The 20293-nt window shown below is 33.4% G+C and overlaps 1 protein-coding gene and 2 pseudogenes across 2 annotated transcripts; 1 reads left to right on the forward strand and 2 right to left on the reverse strand.

The window, feature by feature from the left end:
• Positions 1-262: 262 nt before the first annotated feature.
• On the reverse strand, positions 263-1465 carry LOC143558931 (uncharacterized; annotated as a pseudogene).
• Positions 1466-10435: 8970 nt separating this feature from the next.
• LOC143558939 (glycosyltransferase family 92 protein RCOM_0530710-like) lies at positions 10436-12348 on the forward strand (annotated as a pseudogene). Its single transcript, XR_013139833.1, has 2 exons — positions 10436-10545; positions 10729-12348. The product of XR_013139833.1 is annotated as a glycosyltransferase family 92 protein RCOM_0530710-like (transcript).
• A 3902-nt stretch (positions 12349-16250) lies between these two features.
• On the reverse strand, positions 16251-19931 carry LOC143558940 (serine/threonine protein phosphatase 2A 57 kDa regulatory subunit B' theta isoform-like). The gene is made up of 3 exons (XM_077047674.1): positions 19834-19931; positions 17508-18928; positions 16251-16952 (listed from the first exon to the last, which is right to left on the reverse strand). Exons 2-3 carry the CDS (start codon positions 18777-18779, stop codon positions 16593-16595), a joined length of 1632 nt encoding a protein of 543 aa, XP_076903789.1. The 5' UTR covers positions 18780-18928; positions 19834-19931; the 3' UTR covers positions 16251-16592.
• Positions 19932-20293: the final 362 nt, after the last annotated feature.

Below are 20293 nucleotides of genomic sequence, written 5' to 3' on the forward strand. Positions count from 1 at the left end.
TAAATGATCAAGTTAACAAGATTAAACTCAAGGTCCGACCCAAGCCCACAAGAATTAAGCCTTTCATGCTCAATATATTAATATAACAAAAAAAATAAAAAAAAACCCTAATTTTTCCCACTTGGAGCCGATCGGAACTAGTATTTTACCCGTCCGGTGGACGGGAACATTAACGCGGGAATGTGACGACTACACGACCAAGTTAATTCAGTAGTCAGTGAAGAAACTTACAAAATAAATGCACTCAAGAGACAAGACATGTTCCCAAAAAGCCCAAAAGAACAACGAAACTACTCTAAACAATTTACATAAGGCTAGTCTCCTATACATGAGTATCAAATATATTGGAAGTAAAGATTACACACACACATGTATAGGAACAACTTCAGTTGGTCAATTAGCAGCCACTTGAAAAGCTATGAGGACCACTTCTGCAGGTTGGCCATCACTTAATTTACGCTTTCCGTTAATCTGCAATAAACACAAATTCAGTTATATAACAACATATAACCAAAACCAAAACTGTTGCAGTAAATCATATTTTCCTAATCACATACCACATAATAAGGGACACCCGATATGTTTACCAAGTATTTTCTATAACCTCCTCAAGTCCATTGTTCAGATCTTGAAGAAACCTTGAAGAAACTCGCCTGGTCCTTCTAACCAAACTTTACTTGCATACTCCACAAGAAAGTCCCTAGATTTGAAACAATATTAATAAACTATATTTCTTTTTCCTTTTTGAACATAAAATTCATAACATAAAGACTACCTGTCATTATTAATAAACTTCCCCTGTGTGAAATACCTACTCATTAACTCTTCCACAGATCATGTTGCTTATCAAGCCCCTCATTCCCTGCAAAAAGTATGTGCCTATGGTTATCCAGAGAACTTCCTTTGTTTCCCAAATAAAACACACCAAATGAATTCTTTTAAGTAATCATAATTCAGACCGTGATAAGTGAACTTACGTTAGGCCAGACAAGTTATAAACCAATCCATGTCCTTTATAAACCTGCAATGTTACAATGTGTATAGCTGTATATTATCATCCTACTAACTGAAAATTAGAAGTGAATAGATGAAAAAGATGGTAAAGTGAGATTCCTGAGTCATACGAGCAAGCATTTGCTCAGCACGAGAACCGAACTTGTTTTTGTAGAAATCTTTCTTGTTAATTCCTTCTGTAGGTGCAGAAGAAGTAAGGTTGCCAATTAATTTGAACAATAATGAGCCATTCCTCGTGCTTCTAGTCCCACTTGAACAATAAGCCAACAATTGATAATATACAATGTAGTAAAATGTTGGATAATATTGTTTTCCATAACAAAAAGAAATAAACAAACAAATAAATAAGGTAGACGAAAAATACCTGCATAACATGTATGGCATACCATCCATCTTCATGAAGATAACCTCTTACACCGTGTGCAGATTTTAATCCGTCTTTAAATATCATGAGATTTTTTGAAAGTGCAAGAACTTAGTTAAATAATTCAATTAGGTTTGCTAATAAACCGAACGTTCAGCAAATCATTCGTTTACGTTCATCCGTTTAATGAACGAACAAATATGAATAGATGTCATGTTTGTTCGTTCATGTTCGTTTGTTTATGTTCATCAATAAAGACTTTATATTTTATGTTTTTTTAGTTTATTATCCATACATTTAAACTTTTTATAAATTTACTCACATTCTCTGACGAGTTTAAATTTAAAGAGCAAATGTTGGTTATGATTATAATGTCAAGTATTTCTAAGTTAAACCTGACTTGTCTTTTGGGTGGTTGTGTCTAATGCTTGTGATTAACAATTTTGTTTGTTATTATTAAATTAATATATGCTCAGTTGTGTTCGTTTGTATACATGTAAGTTTGTTTTTGTTTCTTTAAATACTTAATGAACGAACGAACACGAACAAATTCATTTTCTTAACAAACGAAAACGATAATGAAATTTCGTTCATTAACACGGGTTATATAGAAACCTTTTGTAATCAAGAAGCAGGATGTAAAGCCTTCATTATCATCCTCTTCCCTCAGACAAACTGATGAAATACCACCTTCATGATACCTAACAGACAAGCCATTTTCAAAAATTAGTTAGTATTAGGTCAGGAAATGAATGCAATTTAAGACGAGGTGAGTAAGGGACCTCACTCGTCACGATATTCTGTAAATATTTCAGTTGCTTCAACTTCTAGCTTCCTTAATTCGGATGATGGATAAATCCCCTCTTCCAACGGTGGATTTTTTTTATTAGACCAAGGTGATTTGCAATAATATATGAAGAATAAAACAGGTTCTGTAATTCTTCATGGACTATTATTACGGTCACTTAAATAGAAAAATAGTTGCAACTTGTAAGCAAGTTTTAGTGAGCACTAAAACAGTATTTAGCAAACACATTAGATTCATTTATAACAACAAAAAGACATCAATTTCATCTAATAACTTATTAATTCCTATATAGACTTAGATTTCAAACCCATAAAATTAGACTTATTGGGGACCTAATTCAAAGCAAAAACATGTAAAATTAGAATGAAAACAGGTTAATTTACATTTTTAAGACCTAAGTCGTTAGGAAAAAGCAACTAAACAAAAGCAGAGAAGAGACGAACAATTATTGCCTGATTGGAAGCAGTAAGAGTTAAAATTGAAACAACAACTGGTTAAATAAATTGTATTGGGTAATTCAGAAGAAAGAAGAGAAATGATATACATGTCGGAGAAGAAACGAACCGTGAGCAGGTAGCAAAAGTAGAAGATGATTATTTGAGATGAAGAAGAGATCTCATGTAAAGATGACACGACGCTGCTCTAAATTCATCATCGCCTTCAATTATACGGAGATTGACGTGGGGAGTGTCCAGTAAGTTGTTGAGAATAGGTAACTACCATGAAAACTGCTTTGTGTTTTGGTTTCCTAGGATGGAACAATAAGGGTGGTCGGCAGTAGCACAAGGAAAGAAAACAATAATTAAGAAAATTATAATCTTAACCCCATATACCCGGTTCCGATCGGCAGCCCTTCATCACAAAAGAAATTCATTTTTTTCGCAATTGTCAAGCCAAGAGAAGAAGAAGTAAGCCAAGGGAAGTCGGGACAGCAACCGTAATAGAAAACATTATTTTTCTTCAAAGTGGTTTCCATTATTTATTTTATAAGTTCATCTCTATATTTCTTGATATGATGATTATAACTTTTGAATCTGTTAAGTTTTCGTTGGTTATGATTATCGGCTAAATCTATTAAACTACCTAGATTGAGATGAATGTTGATTTTGTTTGACGGTTTACTTGGTTTTGATTGGTCACATGGCGTATTATTATTGAAAAGCTTTATATAATTTAATCTTTGATGTGTTAAAATATTGTTTTTATATAATTTTTGCATGTGATTCCCCTTATTACGTTGATTGATTGATTTTGTGTCATTGGGTTAGGGTTCTACGTTTAGGCCTTAGACTTGGTGTTTTTGATATGTTTGTGGTTAGCGCTACCATAAGAATCTTGAGTGCGTTTAATTATTAAAATTCAATAGGTTCACCTTCCTTGCGACCGAGAGGTAATAGGGAGTCGGGTTGTCTCGCGTCTTTATTCGGTTAGGTTAGAATTGCGCGAGAGCGAGTTTTGGTCTTATCCGGTTTAGTTTTGCGTGAAAATATGTGTCTTAGATTGGGTTAGATATTGTTACCCCTTTGACCCTATAATTGCTAATACCAATTTTTAGCGGGTTTTGTGTCATTGAGTCCGAGAGGAGATGCGTCATTAGGGTACCTTAGTAATCTTTTTCCCGGTGCATTTATTCAATCTTCTTAGATTTGTGAGGGTTAGTTGGTGAGACCGAGAGATAATCTAGCGAACTTTAATGACCCTTAGTTGATTATTTTAAGATCCCGGTGTCGTGTGATTAGTTAATTCCATTAGCCGTTGAATTGTCAATAGGATTCTTGCATAGGTAGTCGTTTCTCCATATTTGTTAAAACCTCGTTAGTTTCATTAAGTTAAGTTAAGTTAGTTTAAATTAACTAAAAGAAAATAAAAAAATAATAAATCAATTAGAAATTTTTCAGGGTAGGAATTGGATAAGGGTTTATAATTTGAGCCGTTCTCACGTGTCTTCGAGTTCGATATCCGGACTTTCCTTTTCTTTGCTATACGTGACCGGTACACTTGCCGTTTGTGTGAACTATGATAGGTTGTTTGGTTTTTTAAAGCTTAGTTTCGATTCGTGTTTTATTTATATATATATTCGCACATCGGCATTCTCCACTGCTATCCAGGCACCATTGGACGCCGTTGTAAACGAAGCACTAGAAGAAATACGCTTACAACTTTGTCGGAATTTACAACATTGAAGCTTCCGATGCCAGCGCGTCTCAAAAAACAAGATTGTTCGCCGATGTAAAGGAGTTGGGTTCATTTTCTGGTGAAAACTTGTGAGGATTTGAGAACATTTGGATCTAAGTTCAATTTCTTGATTTCTTACCGGACTGGGAAATGAGAGAAGACGGTAACAGAGGCAGGTGACGATGGTGACCGGTGGCCGGTGGCGGTTCAGAACGGAGATGGGGTGAAAATGGTGGCTGGTGGTGGTAACGACCTCAGTCGCATGAGCAAACCACCATGGCAAGCAAACTTGTTTAATATGTTATGATGTGAAAGAATGGGATTAGGGTTTGGATGATTTTAAAGGAGGAAGTGAAGGAGCTTAAAAGATAAAAGAAAATAAATAAAATAACTAAAGTTACCATTATGCCCTTGACTTAACAGGCAATTTAAACGGGGTTAAAAAAAAATACTAAAATGGCCAGTTTCTGAAACATGGAGTAGCCAGTTGCGAAAAATTCAAAAAAAATACTAAAGTTGAGTAATTGTTCAAACCACAGGTACTAAAATGGCAGTTAAATCTATTTTTTAAAAACACCTTTACAACAATATGTTTAAATATTTTATTTATGTTTCTCTAATTTAAATAATTAATCCAAAATATTCTTACGGTGAAGAGAAGTTTAATTTTAAATACAGGTTTAACCTCCTCGTCTAATATTGGCCTGAATATTATTAAACCAATCTGGCAAACCCTTTTCCAAAAATGAAACCGAGAAAGAGAAAGAATTCATCTTTTATTCTATAGACCTCTTGGAATTGTTTGATTCCAACCAATGAATCTTATAAAACAAACACGAATCAATGTCTGATTAGTTATTTGAAACAAAACCAAACGGCCAGATCGATTAACGTTTATTCCAACGGCTGTCCCATGCATGCTTCTCTCTCATCAATCCGTTTCTACACCATCTTATGACGTCTGTAAGTCCATTCATATGATAATGTTACGCGCGCGCTATTGTGTATATTGTAAATTTAATATGGGGTGGTTTTATATATTGTCTTAATTTTCATATGTAGCAACCTCCTCAGCCATTGCCGAAATTCGGCGAATGGGATGTGAAAAACCCTTCATCTGCAGATGGATTCACGGTAATATTCGCAAAGGCACGCGATGAAAATAAAGCAGGCGGAACCACCGGTGCCACCAAAGGCCCGCCTCCTAAGCCACCACCACCAAAAGTGGAGCCAAGTGTATGACAATACATATAATATAATACATCTATCCTTAATTATATTGGTTGCTAATTCTTTTGTAAATTTTGTGCAGAACAAAAGATTTTGCTGTTTTTGAAAATTATAAAGATGACAAATTATTATCAACAAGTTAAATCCAGGTATGGTTATTAATGGATTCATCAAAGCTTCAAATTGGATGGTGGCTGGTGTGATTGTTGACATGATGATGTGGATGTTAGGATATGCCGTTTAGCATTTGCCATTCGCAACGAATAATAGAACTACAAGATTAGCTTGTTTATGATCATTTGATTATTGAGTTTTAGAGTTTTAGGGCTAGTTAGATTCTTTAATTATGTGTTTACAAGTGAAAGTTAGTAGGGGCGTGTATGGTTACAATTTCGTTCATCTTAATTACTTTGATTGAATATGATATATTGAAAACGTTTGAGCTTAAAAGTAGACAATTTGGTGATCATATATTATACACCAGCTTTTGAACCCGTGTATTACACGAGATTTGTCAAGTAATAAAAATAATAAGGTCGTTATTTTAATTGTGATTCTCAAAATATTTATGAATTAATTTAATGTACGATGTAAATTATGAATTATTATTTTTTTCAGTTCACGTTTTATGAAATGTATCTTTTTCATATTTCACCTCGTGTACTACACATGATCGAAAACTTGAATTTAATGTAATTTCGCGTGTAACAATATTTAAAAGATAATAATTAATGTGTATAGACAATGATCTAGATCATAATATCATTAAACAATATAAATGCAGACCTAAATATATATTTTCTACAGTGCTGAAAAACAACCACCAACCCAATAATTGATTATATTTAGCATCAAATATTTTTAAAGGTGATTATAAATGTGAAATTTACAAATTTTTAAACAATGAAGAGTTAAGTGCCATTGTTTGTTTATTTTTGTTGTTAACAAAAGTGAATTGGTTCGTTTATTTTTGCTAAAAAAAAGTGGCTCGTTCATTTATTTTTGTCAAAAAAAAAGTGGTTCGGTCTGTTTGCATTTTCAAGTAGTTCAATTCGTTTATCTTTGTTAAAAAAAAGTAGTTCCGTAAGTTTATTTTTTTTGTTTAAAGTGGTTCAATTCATTTCTTTTTGTTAAAAAAAAGTGATTCAGTTTGTGTTTTTATTAAAGTAGTTTGGCTCATTTGTTTTTGACCAAATGGTTAAGCAAATGAGAGAAACAAAAACTATTTTATCCCTAATGGAAAAAACAAAAAGGTTAACAAAAAGTAATAAAATATCATGATTTCGGAAACGCTAGGTATTTATTTGCATGAAATTTAAAAAAATGTACTAAAGTTGCACAGTTGGTCGAACCCCGGGTATGAAAAGACACTTAACTCAATAATGAATAAAATCCACACTATGTTATAACTCAATTAACAAAATGATATTGACCCATGACCTATGGATATCTAGAATGAATGAGATAGGAGATTAGAAAATGGAAGAAACGTAGGATTGTCACCTAAGTTTCAACAATTTCTTTTATCGGTATTGTAGGATGTCCATTCACTAATAGAATCAAGTGTTTCCTTCTATAAAACAACCCCCTCTCCCTCGCGTACAAAGCTAAAGGCTGACATGTCTCAAATTTATCACGTGAGAGATGAAGAAATAAAAAGTGTGTTTGTGCGTGTATTTTGCACGTAGATTGTAGTTTAGTTATTAAGATATAAAAGTTCAATTATTTCTTTTAAGATAATTTGTTGAAGAATCAGAATAACGGTCGACTAATGAAAAGAATATAAGTGAATATTCTTCAAACTTAAAGTATATGTTATAATTAGTTTTTATCCCCCGTATTACGGGGATTGTTTTATATTTGTTTGTTCTAATATTTATTTATTTTTTAATTTATATTTTTTTATTATATGAAAGTTAATAATATACTTATGGTTTGATGATAAATTGTTTCACAAATAAATGAGATGTTATAACCCGGTTTAAAAGCTATATGGTTTTGATGAGACCCAAGACCCGTTTATTTTTTTTACTATAAAATTGGTTTTTTAATTATAAATTATATTTATGAAAGTTAATAATATACTTATGGTTTGATGAGACCCAAAACCCGTTTATTTTTTTTACTATCAAATTGGTTTTTTAATTTAAATAATATATATATATATATATCTTTTTTAAAATAAATAAGATATTATTTTTTATTATATCCTATTTTATAGAATTTTTACATAAATAATTTGGTGAGAATAATTTTTAATTTAATGAGATGTTATAACTAGTTTAAGGAATATCTCGGTTTGGTAACCCATACCCATGAATTCGGGTCAAATGCATGAGAAGTCTCCATTTAAAAATCAAGCAAATCTTGTGACTCTAAAAAAAGGGGGAGCGACCAAATCGCGACACATAGGATTTTTATGTCTTCGTTTATATATATTATTGATTGATGTTAATTTTAATTTATAGTAATACATTTAATTATTTTATGCAAAATAACTAGAACCAAATGTTGTAACATTGATGTATTGGCGAATTTGAGAGCTTACCTTATCGAGCACGATTTATATATTTGAAATTTTGAATAATATTAAAACATAGTGGTGTATAATCATTCGATAGCTACTACTCTACATGACATTTAGAAAATGGACCTTGTTTTTGGGCCTAACTATAATAGTGGTCCCGTATTCATCGCTTATTTTGACATTTGACTTGACCCCTTCGAGTCTTCGACCATTAATCCATCAAGCCGCCTTTGTTTTATGTGAATATTTACATTCAAGAAATCATAATCTTGAAACAAGAGGATTTTGCTTTACACAATTAGGATTTTGATATTCTAAGTAAGACACCTTAGCCAATAATAATTCATGTTGTTATTGTACCTAATGACATTCTTGACTTTTTCATATGTTGAATAACAATATAACTAACACGAAAATAACCCCAGTATGATGGTATCGTTAACAAAAAAATATACTAATTTTTAACACAAACCGAATGTTTTAATAGTTATGAAACAACATTCATAAAAAATATGTATAGGCCACATACATTAGAAAAGATTTAAATTACACATTCTTATCCGTTATGAGACGTGAACTTTCATCATTCAAAATACAAAGGTAGCGTTTGGTATGTAGGAATGACAGTGGGAATGGAATGATTCATTACGTGAAAATGAATAAAGTGGTGTTAGGTTACTCAATTGAATGGAATCATCCATTACAATGGAATCTCATTCCATCAAAACCATTCATTCCCACCCCCCTTCTTTTTTTTCATTCCATTCCTCCATCACCCTACTTTCTCAACACCACTACAACTACCATCGCTACCACCTAACAACAACCACCACCACTACCATCGCCACCACCACCACCTGAACGTCACCGTCACCGTCGCCACCACCTTCGCTGCCACCACCACCAGCGCTACCATTGCCACATGACCATAACCACCACCACCAATGTCGCTGCCTGACCACCACCACCACTGTCGCCGCCACCCTACCATCACCATCACTACCAATGTTACTACCGCCACCCCACCACCACAACCACCCCCGCCTAGCCACCGCCAGTTTCATCGCCGGAGCTAACACCACCACCATCGCCATTTCAGTTTTTTTTTAATATCTATTTTGGATATGAATATTTTTATTATTTTTATTTCATTTCTACAATTTGTTTTGTATACCAAACAACATAAAGTAATTATTCATTTCATTCTCATAGATTAACCAAACAATAAAAAGGAATGGTAATGATCTATTTCATTCCCCTGTTCATTTCATTCATTCTCTCATTCCATTCCCTCTTCATTCTATTACTTCTAACCAAACATACCCAAAGTCTTATTCTTATCTAATACCTTGATTCCATTAAGCCAAGGCCCTTCGGTAACTAACTTTTTTGTTTAAATGAAATTTGTTTTTGCAATGAAATTAAAACTTAATAGCATTCCCAAGTCCCAACCACCCAAAATTCAAGCAATCAATTAAATCATGACATAAGAAGGATATTAACTAAAAGTTTTAGAGAAATAAATAATGAAAAAAAGGCATAAAGATAATAAATGAAATGTAGAGGTTTTTAAAAATAAAGATATAATATATTTAAGGGGAATGTTCATGTGCATTTTAATCTTAAAATTAGAACGTAGGAAATAATAATAATTTATAAAAAAATTAGAACATAAGACACAATACCAACTACAATACCAATCTGCATAAACAATGATTTATAATAACAAAGAAAAAAACTTAAAAAATACAACAAAATAATCAAAATCAAGAACAAAATAATAACAGCAAATACTTATAACAACAAAAGAAAAAATCTAATAATAACAACAAAATATAAATCAGCAAATACTTATAGCGTCTCATAATCGAAAACTAGCAAATACAAACAAAAAATAACAATAAACACCTACCAAAATAAACCTAATAATAACAACAAATTGGTTCTAACTATTTTCATATTAAGAATAACATTTATTTGATTATGTTTCATATATTTAATTTATAGAAATAGAGGAATTAAATATTTTTCTTCTTTGAACAACAGAAGTCAAATATACTGTTAATGCTTTAAAGTTCATTTATCAACACAAATCAAATCCATAAAAAATAATATTATTTAGAGCCAACTTATGGAGTAGTGGGCAATGGTATAAAGTCCTTTCACTCTCAACACCGGTCTCAATTGTCTTCCGAACCTTCTACTTTTCCACATATTCTCAAGTGCCTCTATTGAAACAAACTTACCCAATCAACACTCCAATCCAATCCTTAATCCATCTTACTAATCACTTCCCCATAACTTAACTTCCAACACCATGAAAGATCGCCGGAAACACCCCCCCTCCATCCCTCATCTTTCGCTGCGCCTTCGCTCTCGTCTTCATCTTCGCCCTCACTTTCTCCACTATTCGGTTATTATTCACCGGTAACACTTTTATTCCTTTAAACGAGTTAGTTTTGCTATCATAAAAAAATAATAAAATAATAATAAAATAATAATATTATTATTTAAATGATTTCTCTGTACCCTGAATACATAAATATCATTTAAAAAAAATAAATTATTAGCGACGCAGTTTGTTGTCTGTTTAATTATTTTTATTTACAGACAGTTGTCATCCGAACTTGGTATCATCATGGATGACGTCACCGAATCATGGATGACGTCACCGACGGAAGTTATCTCCACCGATTCACCAACCGGTACCGGTATATCAATCGGAGCAACCGTATTATTTCCAGACCAGGTACTAATATTACTAAAATACCCTCCGTCAACTCCTCTATTAACCAAAGACCAAATCCACTGCCTTTATATTTACACTAATAATTCTCCAAATACTTCTATTTCTATATCCTCACCGTTATATCTCGATCATCGGATCGTACGTTGCAAGCATCCGCCACGTGGCACGATCACATCCGTCCGGTTAAAAGGTCAAAAAGACCTCCCGCCTGGGCCCACACACGACTGGAAGTCGTTAGCTTACGAGGCTTTGATCGACTGTGACAACACCACGGTTGTGTTTGTCAAGGGGCTTAATCTACGGTCAGGAAAGACTTCTAATGCTTCTAAGTTTGAGTGCGTGTACGGCTCAGATCTTACTAACAACAATCAGTTGGTATTAAGATCACAAGTTCAGGAAATCGTACGGTGTAAAACGCCTTTAACCATTTTAAAAGGCCCACACTTATGGCCCAAAGACTCAATCAAAGTGTCTGTTAAGAGTACTAGTGGGCCGAGAATATTGGGGTCCATAGCCCGACCCGAGTTTGCGCTAAACCCGAACCGGAACCGAATAAGCATATGGTGTGTGTATGCACTATGCTTCGAAACCAAGCCCGGTTCTTGCCCGAATGGGTCATGTACCATGACCGGATCGGGGTTGAGCGTTGGTTCGTGTATGATAATAATAGTGATGATAATATTGAAGAGACTATAGAGTTATTGATGTGTAAAGGGTTTATGATTACGCGGCATGTGTGGCCTTGGATCAAGACCCAAGAAGCCGGGGTTCGCTCATTGTGCGTTACGGGCTAGGGATTATTGTAAATGGGTTGCTTTTATTGACGTGGACGAGTTTTTATATTTGCCGTCAGGGGAAAATTTGGGAAGTGTTATTAAGAACCAGACTGGTGGTAGGGTTGATGTTGCGGAGTTACGAATATCTTGTCATAACTTTGGGCCATCGGGTTTGAAAATGGTTCCGCTAGAAGGGGTCACTGTGGGCTGCACTTGTCGGTTGGGGCTACCAGAGCGGCACAAGAGTATAGTCCAACCCGAGAAGTTACGTTGATTAACATTGTGCACCATTTTCATTTGAAAAACGGGTTCAAGTACGTGAATGTGGATAGGAATGTGATGGTGATTAACCACTATAAGTTTCAAGTCTGGGAGGTGTTTAAGGAAAAGTTTTATAGGAGAGTGGCGACTTATGTCGCGGATTGGCAACAAGAGGAAAATGTTGGGTCTAAGGATCGGGCCCCGGGTTTGGGAACCCGAGCAGTTGAACCGGATGACTGGTCGAGCCGGTTTTGTGAGATAAATGATACGGGTTTAAGGGATTGGGTTGTAAAAACGTTTGGTGATCCATTTAGAGGTACTCTACCATGGCAATAAGAATAATAACTAATAAGTTTTGTGAAGTTTTAATGTTAATAGTTAATTAATTGTGATTTTACATAAAGAAAAGTTGATCATGGATGGTAGCCGACTAGAAAATATGTTGTGTAACTTTTTGTACACATTTATGTATCTTCAACTTTTTTTCATATAAAAATCCCATCACTTATTGACTTTTTTATGACTTTATGTACGCTTACTTATAGTCATACAAAACATTTGTATATATATTATTTTGATGAGTTTTGTTAGTGTATACATTCTCATGCATCATAAGTCATAAGAGTTTATTTCTGTGTTCAAAATCGGTTTGTATGCTATTATAAAGAAAATTAACTTAACGCAACAAAAATGTTACTTAGGGGTGTTTGGGATTTCTTATTTTCATCAACTTATAACTTATTAACTTTTTGAAAAGTTAATAATGTGTAAAAGGTGTTTGGCAAACATTAAGGACTTGTGTTTTTTAACTTTTGGCCAAGGCAAAATAAGAGGGTTTTGAAAAGTTATGATTTCCTAACTTATTAACTTAATGGGTTTGATTTACCTATTACACCCTTCTAACCCTCAAAACTCATTACACTTCTTTTAAAAAAGAATGTCCTTTTTAGTCATTTTGGTTTTCTCCAACACATAAGCTAATCCAAACATTTTTTTAAAAACTTCTTTAAAAAAATCCATAAGTTAATAAGGTCTTTTAACAAGAAGTCCTTTTTCACTCAAATAAAGAATCCCCAACACACCCTTAATATTGCAATGAGTTGCGTGAATAATAATAAAAGACAATAGAAAATCTGAAAAACAGAATACAAGGAGAAACAAAAAAGAAAGACATTCATACGATGTTTTAGACAGAGTATAAAAGCTATAAATAATGTATATATATTGAATCCAAGCAAAAGTAAAAAACAAAAAACAATTCTCAACCAATATTTTTTCTTCTTCTTCTTTTTTTAAACTATTTGATCATTCAATTAACGTGTTTATTTAATCATTAGACATGTTGCCAGAAAACTTACTGGATCATAGTAATATCTTCCCAACCAATAGGATCATATAACACGTAATTTAACTGAGTACCTTTAAGAAGGTTAAACAAAAAAAACTATAAGAGTATGGACATTAAATAGAATAAGTAAATCAATATAAATTAACAAAAAAGCTAAATCAGTATTATCATGAGTCTTTTTCATGTTAAATAAATTTTTTTTTAATCAAATTATGTGATTAAGAAAAGATTAGTAACCAAAAAAAAATAAAAAAATTTGTACATATGCATAGTTTACATAAGCATGTGGAGGGGCATCTTTGGAGGAAATTTAAGGTTTGGGTGTATAATATTAATAGAGTTGATGTATGTCCTTATCAGATAAAGGGTTCATAATATGGAGCATCTTTTTGCAACTTGTAGTATGTTTTTTATATTATTTTGGGATAACCTACCATTTAGATAATAATAGACCTTTTTACTTTTTCTAAACTTAAAAATTGACAAATTCCTATAAAAGTGGGAAAATGGTGTCCTATCAGTTTACTGCATGAATGAAATGCAATTGAATGTCATAAGCTTTCGTGATAAAACACACCATTGTTGTGTGTTTTGATTTGATGGCATCATTATTACAAAATTGAATAGATCAATAAACATGCTTGTACAAAATAAGTAACCTATGGTGAGAGGCATTAAACCATGGCATGTGAACGAAACGAAAGAGGAGGAATGTCGTGAGTTGAATGAGTGAATATAGTACTAGTGGGGTTGGTGTCGGTGTCGTCACTCTTAAAAATGTTTGGAGAGTCGTGCACTTGAGTATCAAATACACTATATATATAACATATGAAAAACAAGTATCACGAAATATATAAGACGTAAAAAGTTAGTATTTGGATACTATAAAATACTTTTGAAATAAAACTATTTAAAAGATATCGAGTAAGCAATGCGTGATATCTGTTTTGTTAGTTGTTTCTAATTTCATTTTTTTATTTGATTGAGTATTAAAAGATACACTTAAAAGATATGTGTGTTATTTGTGAGTGATTGGTTGCAAGGAAAAGGGTTACATCGTATCATGATAGTTATATCATCCTTTTAAACCAAAATCAAAATAGTTCAATGGTTAGAAAATTACACCTTCAACCATTGACTAAGGGTCTAAGGCTATGGTTAGCAAATCCAAATAATTAATGTTTATGTGAAGCTGCAATCACAAACTCAATCTCACGGAGAGATGCGAAATTTTAATGACAATCTTGACGTTTTATTGGCATGATAGAGACAATTAAGGGTGATAAGTAGTCAAGTCGAGCATGATTAATTATTACTTATATTGTTATCATAATTCATAATTATATACATAAATGTATTTATTGTAAGTTATACCAATATTCTAAACACTGGTTCAAACTGGCCAGCATTATCGACAAGGCCGGCCTAAAGGCATGGCGGGGTAGTCGACGGCCACAGACCCGACACCCCGTTAGGCCCGTTTTTTTTACAAAAAAATTATATGTATTTTTATCGAAAAAATATGTATAATCGATGTTTCAACACAATATAACCATTAGCTTGATCTAGTGGTAAAGGGGTATGACATCTAACCAAAATGTTATGGGTTCTAGTCTTTATTTGAGACAATTTTAAGCTTATTTTTATACAAAAGTTTTTTTACACAACTCAAATCATAATCAAGTAAGCCTATTTTAAAATTAAACTGTTTAAACCCAACAAAATGTTTCTTTTACTTAAGACCCAGAAAAAATTTCGTCTTTGGCCCAAAAAAATTTTCACCTTCTCGGAGCCAGCCCTGACTATCGATTGTACTGGCTATCAAAGACATCAATGGTACAATAGAGGCCCGGCCTAAATAGAGTGTCAGTATAGTTTTCAAACTACCGAAATAATCAATATTACCGGTGCATGTCGATGAACTGATTTATACAATAAGTTTTAATTATAGCCTAGCTCATTTACAATTTATGTCGCTCAGTTTCAGTATATTACGATTATTGGTAATTAAACTTCTTATTTTATATTGTAGGAAACGAAAATAGTTATGTTTTTTGTTGATGAGTATGATGATTATAGTGAATTTCATATATTAAGCGATCATGAATTTGATGCCTTCAACAATCAAATACAATAACTTAGTGTAAACTTTAATTTAAAATAAACTTTGTTCAAAATTGATTTTTAATTATAGGAATACTTAGTTTTGGATTATTTTTTGAGTTGAATGGCAATCATGACTTGATGCATTCAACAATCAAATACAATAAACTTACTGTAGACTTTAATTTAAAATAAACTTTGTTAAAAATTGATTTTTGATTATGGAACTACTTAGTTTTGGATTATTTTTTGAGTTGAATGTTGTATTTTAAAAACCGGTTTGAACCAGTCGGTATTAAAAGTTGTACCGTTTCTGAGCGTGACTCGGTAAGGTATAAAAAGTGGTTTTTATAACATGGTGTTATATTAAATATTATCACTATTACTGTATTTAACTATTTATATAAGGCAGGCAATCATAGTTAGCTCACTCTAAGAAACACATGTATGAGCCATTCTAAATTTCTAATAAACCAGGTTCAATATGTGCTTAAGATCGCAAATCGATCTCGCTTATACCCCCAAGGCACTCCCTCAATGGCGCACAGCACATTAGCACATACACGAAACTAGAACGCACTTTCTGAGAGTATAACTAATATAGTGTGTCGCTACTAGAAACATTATCGATAGACTACCCTCTGATAGCCAATCACGTAGAAGCAATGTAAAGCTCAAAGCTTGAATCAACCTTAAAAGAGCCTTCATTTTCCAGGCCAAAGCTAAGTTAATCGATACTTTCAGTTCAAGTTCACTTGACTTCATTATCATTATTCATTTTACATGCATGCTCAATTATAATGATAGAATCAAGTTCGAATCCGCTCCACTTAATAACTAATCATGTAAATGTACTTACATAAAAGGATAACATAATAAAATAACAAAAGCTCAATAACGCTCAAATGCTTTGCGGGTCAAGTATAAGCTTGACCCAAAAGTTCACTCGAGTAACTTATTTCAATTGAGCCGGAGTTCACAGACAGCAAAGTAATATGATACATACCAAAAATATTATATAGAGTACAATCATAGTCTAAATCCAGAGCTATATATAAACAAATGCCTGAACACAATTAAAGCCTTTTCTTGTCATCCTTTTGACACTTGCAACAAAATGGGCAAATTCAATCTAGACACCGCAATCCAAATAAATATAGATATATATATATATATATCAGAGGTATGCATATACACATTCTCGGCAATCAAATCGTACACCAACAAAATGATGTATTTAGCCACTGGTTACCTTGTTAGGCAGCAGCATGGGTGGTTGATTGGTGGCACCAGAACCAGATCTCCCCTCAGCAACTTCTTCTAAAAGTTTCCAGACATCTTCGCGTTTTGATTTGTTTTCTTCTTTTTTAGACTCGGCTTCTTTGAACTTTGTTAAGCATTCTTCAAAGAGTTCCGGGTCAGCATCCGAGAAGATTTTCCTTACATTTGAAGTCAAATTTCTGACCACTTGATTCCAGTGGGTTACGGTGTTTCTTTCCAAAGCAGGGAGTATAATTGGCAGGATTACTTTGCTGTTCTGTTTTATTAGATTCTCGATATGATCATTGTTCCACAGGAACAATGCTCTTTCAGCCACCTGCACATATATATCATGATATAGTACAAACAGTCAGCTTCTATTCAATCAATGTTTTTTTAATATTGAAAGTTTTCAAGCCTGGTAACATTTTAATATTTCCAACTATTCAACCTTTTATTTAATGAAGGCCACTCAACTATTGTAAAGGCCATCTGAATATGTATATGGTTTCATTCATACCAAATCATAATAGTTAAAAGTAAAACTTCATTGGAGGATACCAGAAGGTATACCACGGAAGCACTCTTTGTGAACGGTTGATCGTTTATAGATAACTAACCTACCCCAACTCAAAGTGTTAACCATCTAATGAATGGTTGAGTAGTTTAACTTAATATTGTTTGGACCATTTTTACCATTTTCATTTGTTGCTCCTATTTATGTGATGCAAGTAGATATGAACATGGCCCTATGCAAATTTGCAGAAATAAACATTTGGGGCACAATGCACAAAACATGTAAATTTTCAAAGCAAACCTCAGCACAAGTTTAAATAGCAATAGCATGAGGTCATGAACCTCAAAATAATAAAGATTTAATTAGCCTGGTTACCTGAAAGTGTGAACTGCTCAAGCAATGAGAAATCCGGCGAAACAAAGGCACCGCACATCTTTGAAACTCGGGAGGCTGAGTTGCTTCTAGAATTTCCTCAAGCTCAGTCAAGAACATAACCTCCTTTGAACTGTTTGTGATTGGCCAATACTTCAATAACCCTCTAATAACAGTATCAGCAAGTTTACAATCTTTTTCAACAAACTGAGTGATGCAATAAGATATCTGCTGATGGTACACCGGCATGCTTTTCGGCTTATGAAGTGGTATTAACGCCCTAACAAGAAAAAGCTTGTGTTCTTCCTTCAATGGCAAAGCAAAACCATTAATAATACTGCCTAGAATTTCTAACAGCTCTGCAATTCCATTATGTTTTTCTGTTTCAAAAACAAACCGAAATAATATATTGTTGATTGCTTTCCTGATAAACGGTCTGTGCACCATAAACTTTCCATATGTACGATGAAGTACAAACTTCAAGTACTCACGTTCTCTAGGATCTTCCGAGTCAAACAATTCTAACAACCTTATAATAAAACCATGGTCAATATACTTTTTTGCCACTTTAGCATCTGTATCCGGTGTATGTACAAATCTTAGAAGAAACTCATACACTACTCCCAAATGAGGCCAGGCGGGGTCCATGGAGTGCTCTTCTTCTTCACCATCAAAAGTTTCCAACATTTTGTTATCACGAGGCTGTGATGTGAGTCTTCTAAATATGTTTGCTGAAACCATCTTAACTACTTCTTCCATAACAGTTTCAGAAAATTTGCAATTTGCAGTAGGAATATAGTCCACAAGTTCAACCAAAATCTGTCTTTTGATCTCCTTTTCCTTGAAATTCTTTGTCGAGTCAGTGAAGTCAAACACAACACAACACATGTTCAATTTCTTGATAAGCAAGTTCTGCTTTTCAGAATTCTGAACGTCTTTGAGCTTAGGTAAAGCCTCATTGTCATTCACTTGTGTGTTTAAAGCATTACCAAGCTTATTAGTCCCAGTATTTAAAGCAGGATGTTGAGTCTGGCGATGATCAGATGTAGGATTTGAACTATTAGACCGAGTATGTCCTGCATCACTGTTGACTTTCAAACTTTGACCATGACCCGATGCAGGATTTGAACTTTTAGACCGAGTAAGTCCCACACCACTGTCACCTTTTGAACTGGTTGGAGCATTTTTAGATGGATTACGGTTTCCACCATCTCGCTTATTGGCCGACTTATGCGTCTTCCGTGATGGAATCTTATTAAGTATCTGTTTGATCATCACTCAAACCAGAAATTCTAATATTCAACACCGAAACCCCCCAAACTAAACTACTCCTGGAGTTGCATAATAGTTACAACTCAGCTTCATAGCAAACATCAGAGATACATTCTATATATAATCTAGCAAACCATGAAAATACAATTTTCCTGCAAGCAAACAAATTACAAAAATCCAGATATTAGATGAGCAACTGAGCATACACACTAAGGATGAGCAATAACTTAACCGAAATGTGGGGTATCCTCGGTTAACCGAAATTAACCAAACCGAACCTTTCATATGTTTTCTAGCTTTTATACCTTCATTTCATGTATTTATGCATCCATTTCATGTATTTCGAAGATATGCAGTCAATATCGGTGGTATCTCGGTTATCGGTCCTCATGTGAAATACCGGTAAGAATATATCAACGATATTGACCGATATTTCACCGATATTCCCGATGTCAGTGTTTCAAGTCTTAATTTTCAACTTTTAGTGTTTAATGTTAGTGTTTTGCAAGTTGCAAAAGGATAATTTGTCAATAGTAGGAGAGTATATTGAAATGTGAAATGTTAGTGTTAAAGTGCTACACATATAAATTCTGCACGATATTAAAATTACGGATATCCCGCCGCGAGAACCGATATTGATCCTCGACCGATATCCGTTATTTTTCCGCATTAACCGCTTAGTATCTGAGTAAAAGTTTTAGTCCAAGTTTGATTTTGGTTATTTAACCGAAATCCAATTGGTTAATGCGGTTGAGGCTAATAACTGAACCGAACCGAACTGAATAAACAGATCCAATAATGCAGAAACCCTAATTTCAAAGCTACATCATCAATTCCATTGAATAGAAATAAACAACAATTAAAAGGTTAAAAACCCTAACTGATAACAAATATATGTGATAAGTGGCTCATTTACAACAAAATACAAGAGGATCGGGTGATGATCTACAATTACTATACATACGCAGCAGCAGATAGCATTATTCATTAGGAATATAGCCAAAACCTATAGGAAAGTTATGAAACTGAAATTGTGCAGATGATGTATGGTACTTACGTGAGGTTTGGTGGATGCAGATGACGATGAATAATAATAATAATAATATCATTAGAGTTAGAAATAATAATATAAAGTCAAACAAAAAGGATCAGTAGCAAGATTCTGAAAGCAAAGAGAGAGAGAGAGAGAGAGTATGGAGTTTGAAGAATAGAAAACACAGTCTGCTCTCTTTGGTTTGGTGTGAATATTCAAATATTCTTTTTTTCTTTTTTTTTTTGTAGTCTCTCTTAGCTTTGGGTTTTCAGTAGGTGAGACAAATTCGATGTGGCATTTTAGATATGAAATGGAGTATTTGAGTTAGGATTTGCGAGACTATCAGTTAGGTTTCTGAGCCCATTAGGGTTTTGGTCTCACCGTGTGTTACTTTAAATAGTTCTGTTTTTGTGATATCATGGCTGTCAAGTGATGGCCTGTGGTATAGTTTTTTTGGGGGACGCCCAAGCCAAATCTAAAACCA

The sequence above is a fragment of the Bidens hawaiensis genome, unplaced genomic scaffold, assembly GCF_021521415.1.
Source record: "Bidens hawaiensis isolate Kalapana, Puna unplaced genomic scaffold, B.hawaiensis_p1.1 tig00019675_1, whole genome shotgun sequence".
Classification (NCBI taxonomy): Eukaryota; Viridiplantae; Streptophyta; class Magnoliopsida; order Asterales; family Asteraceae; genus Bidens; species Bidens hawaiensis.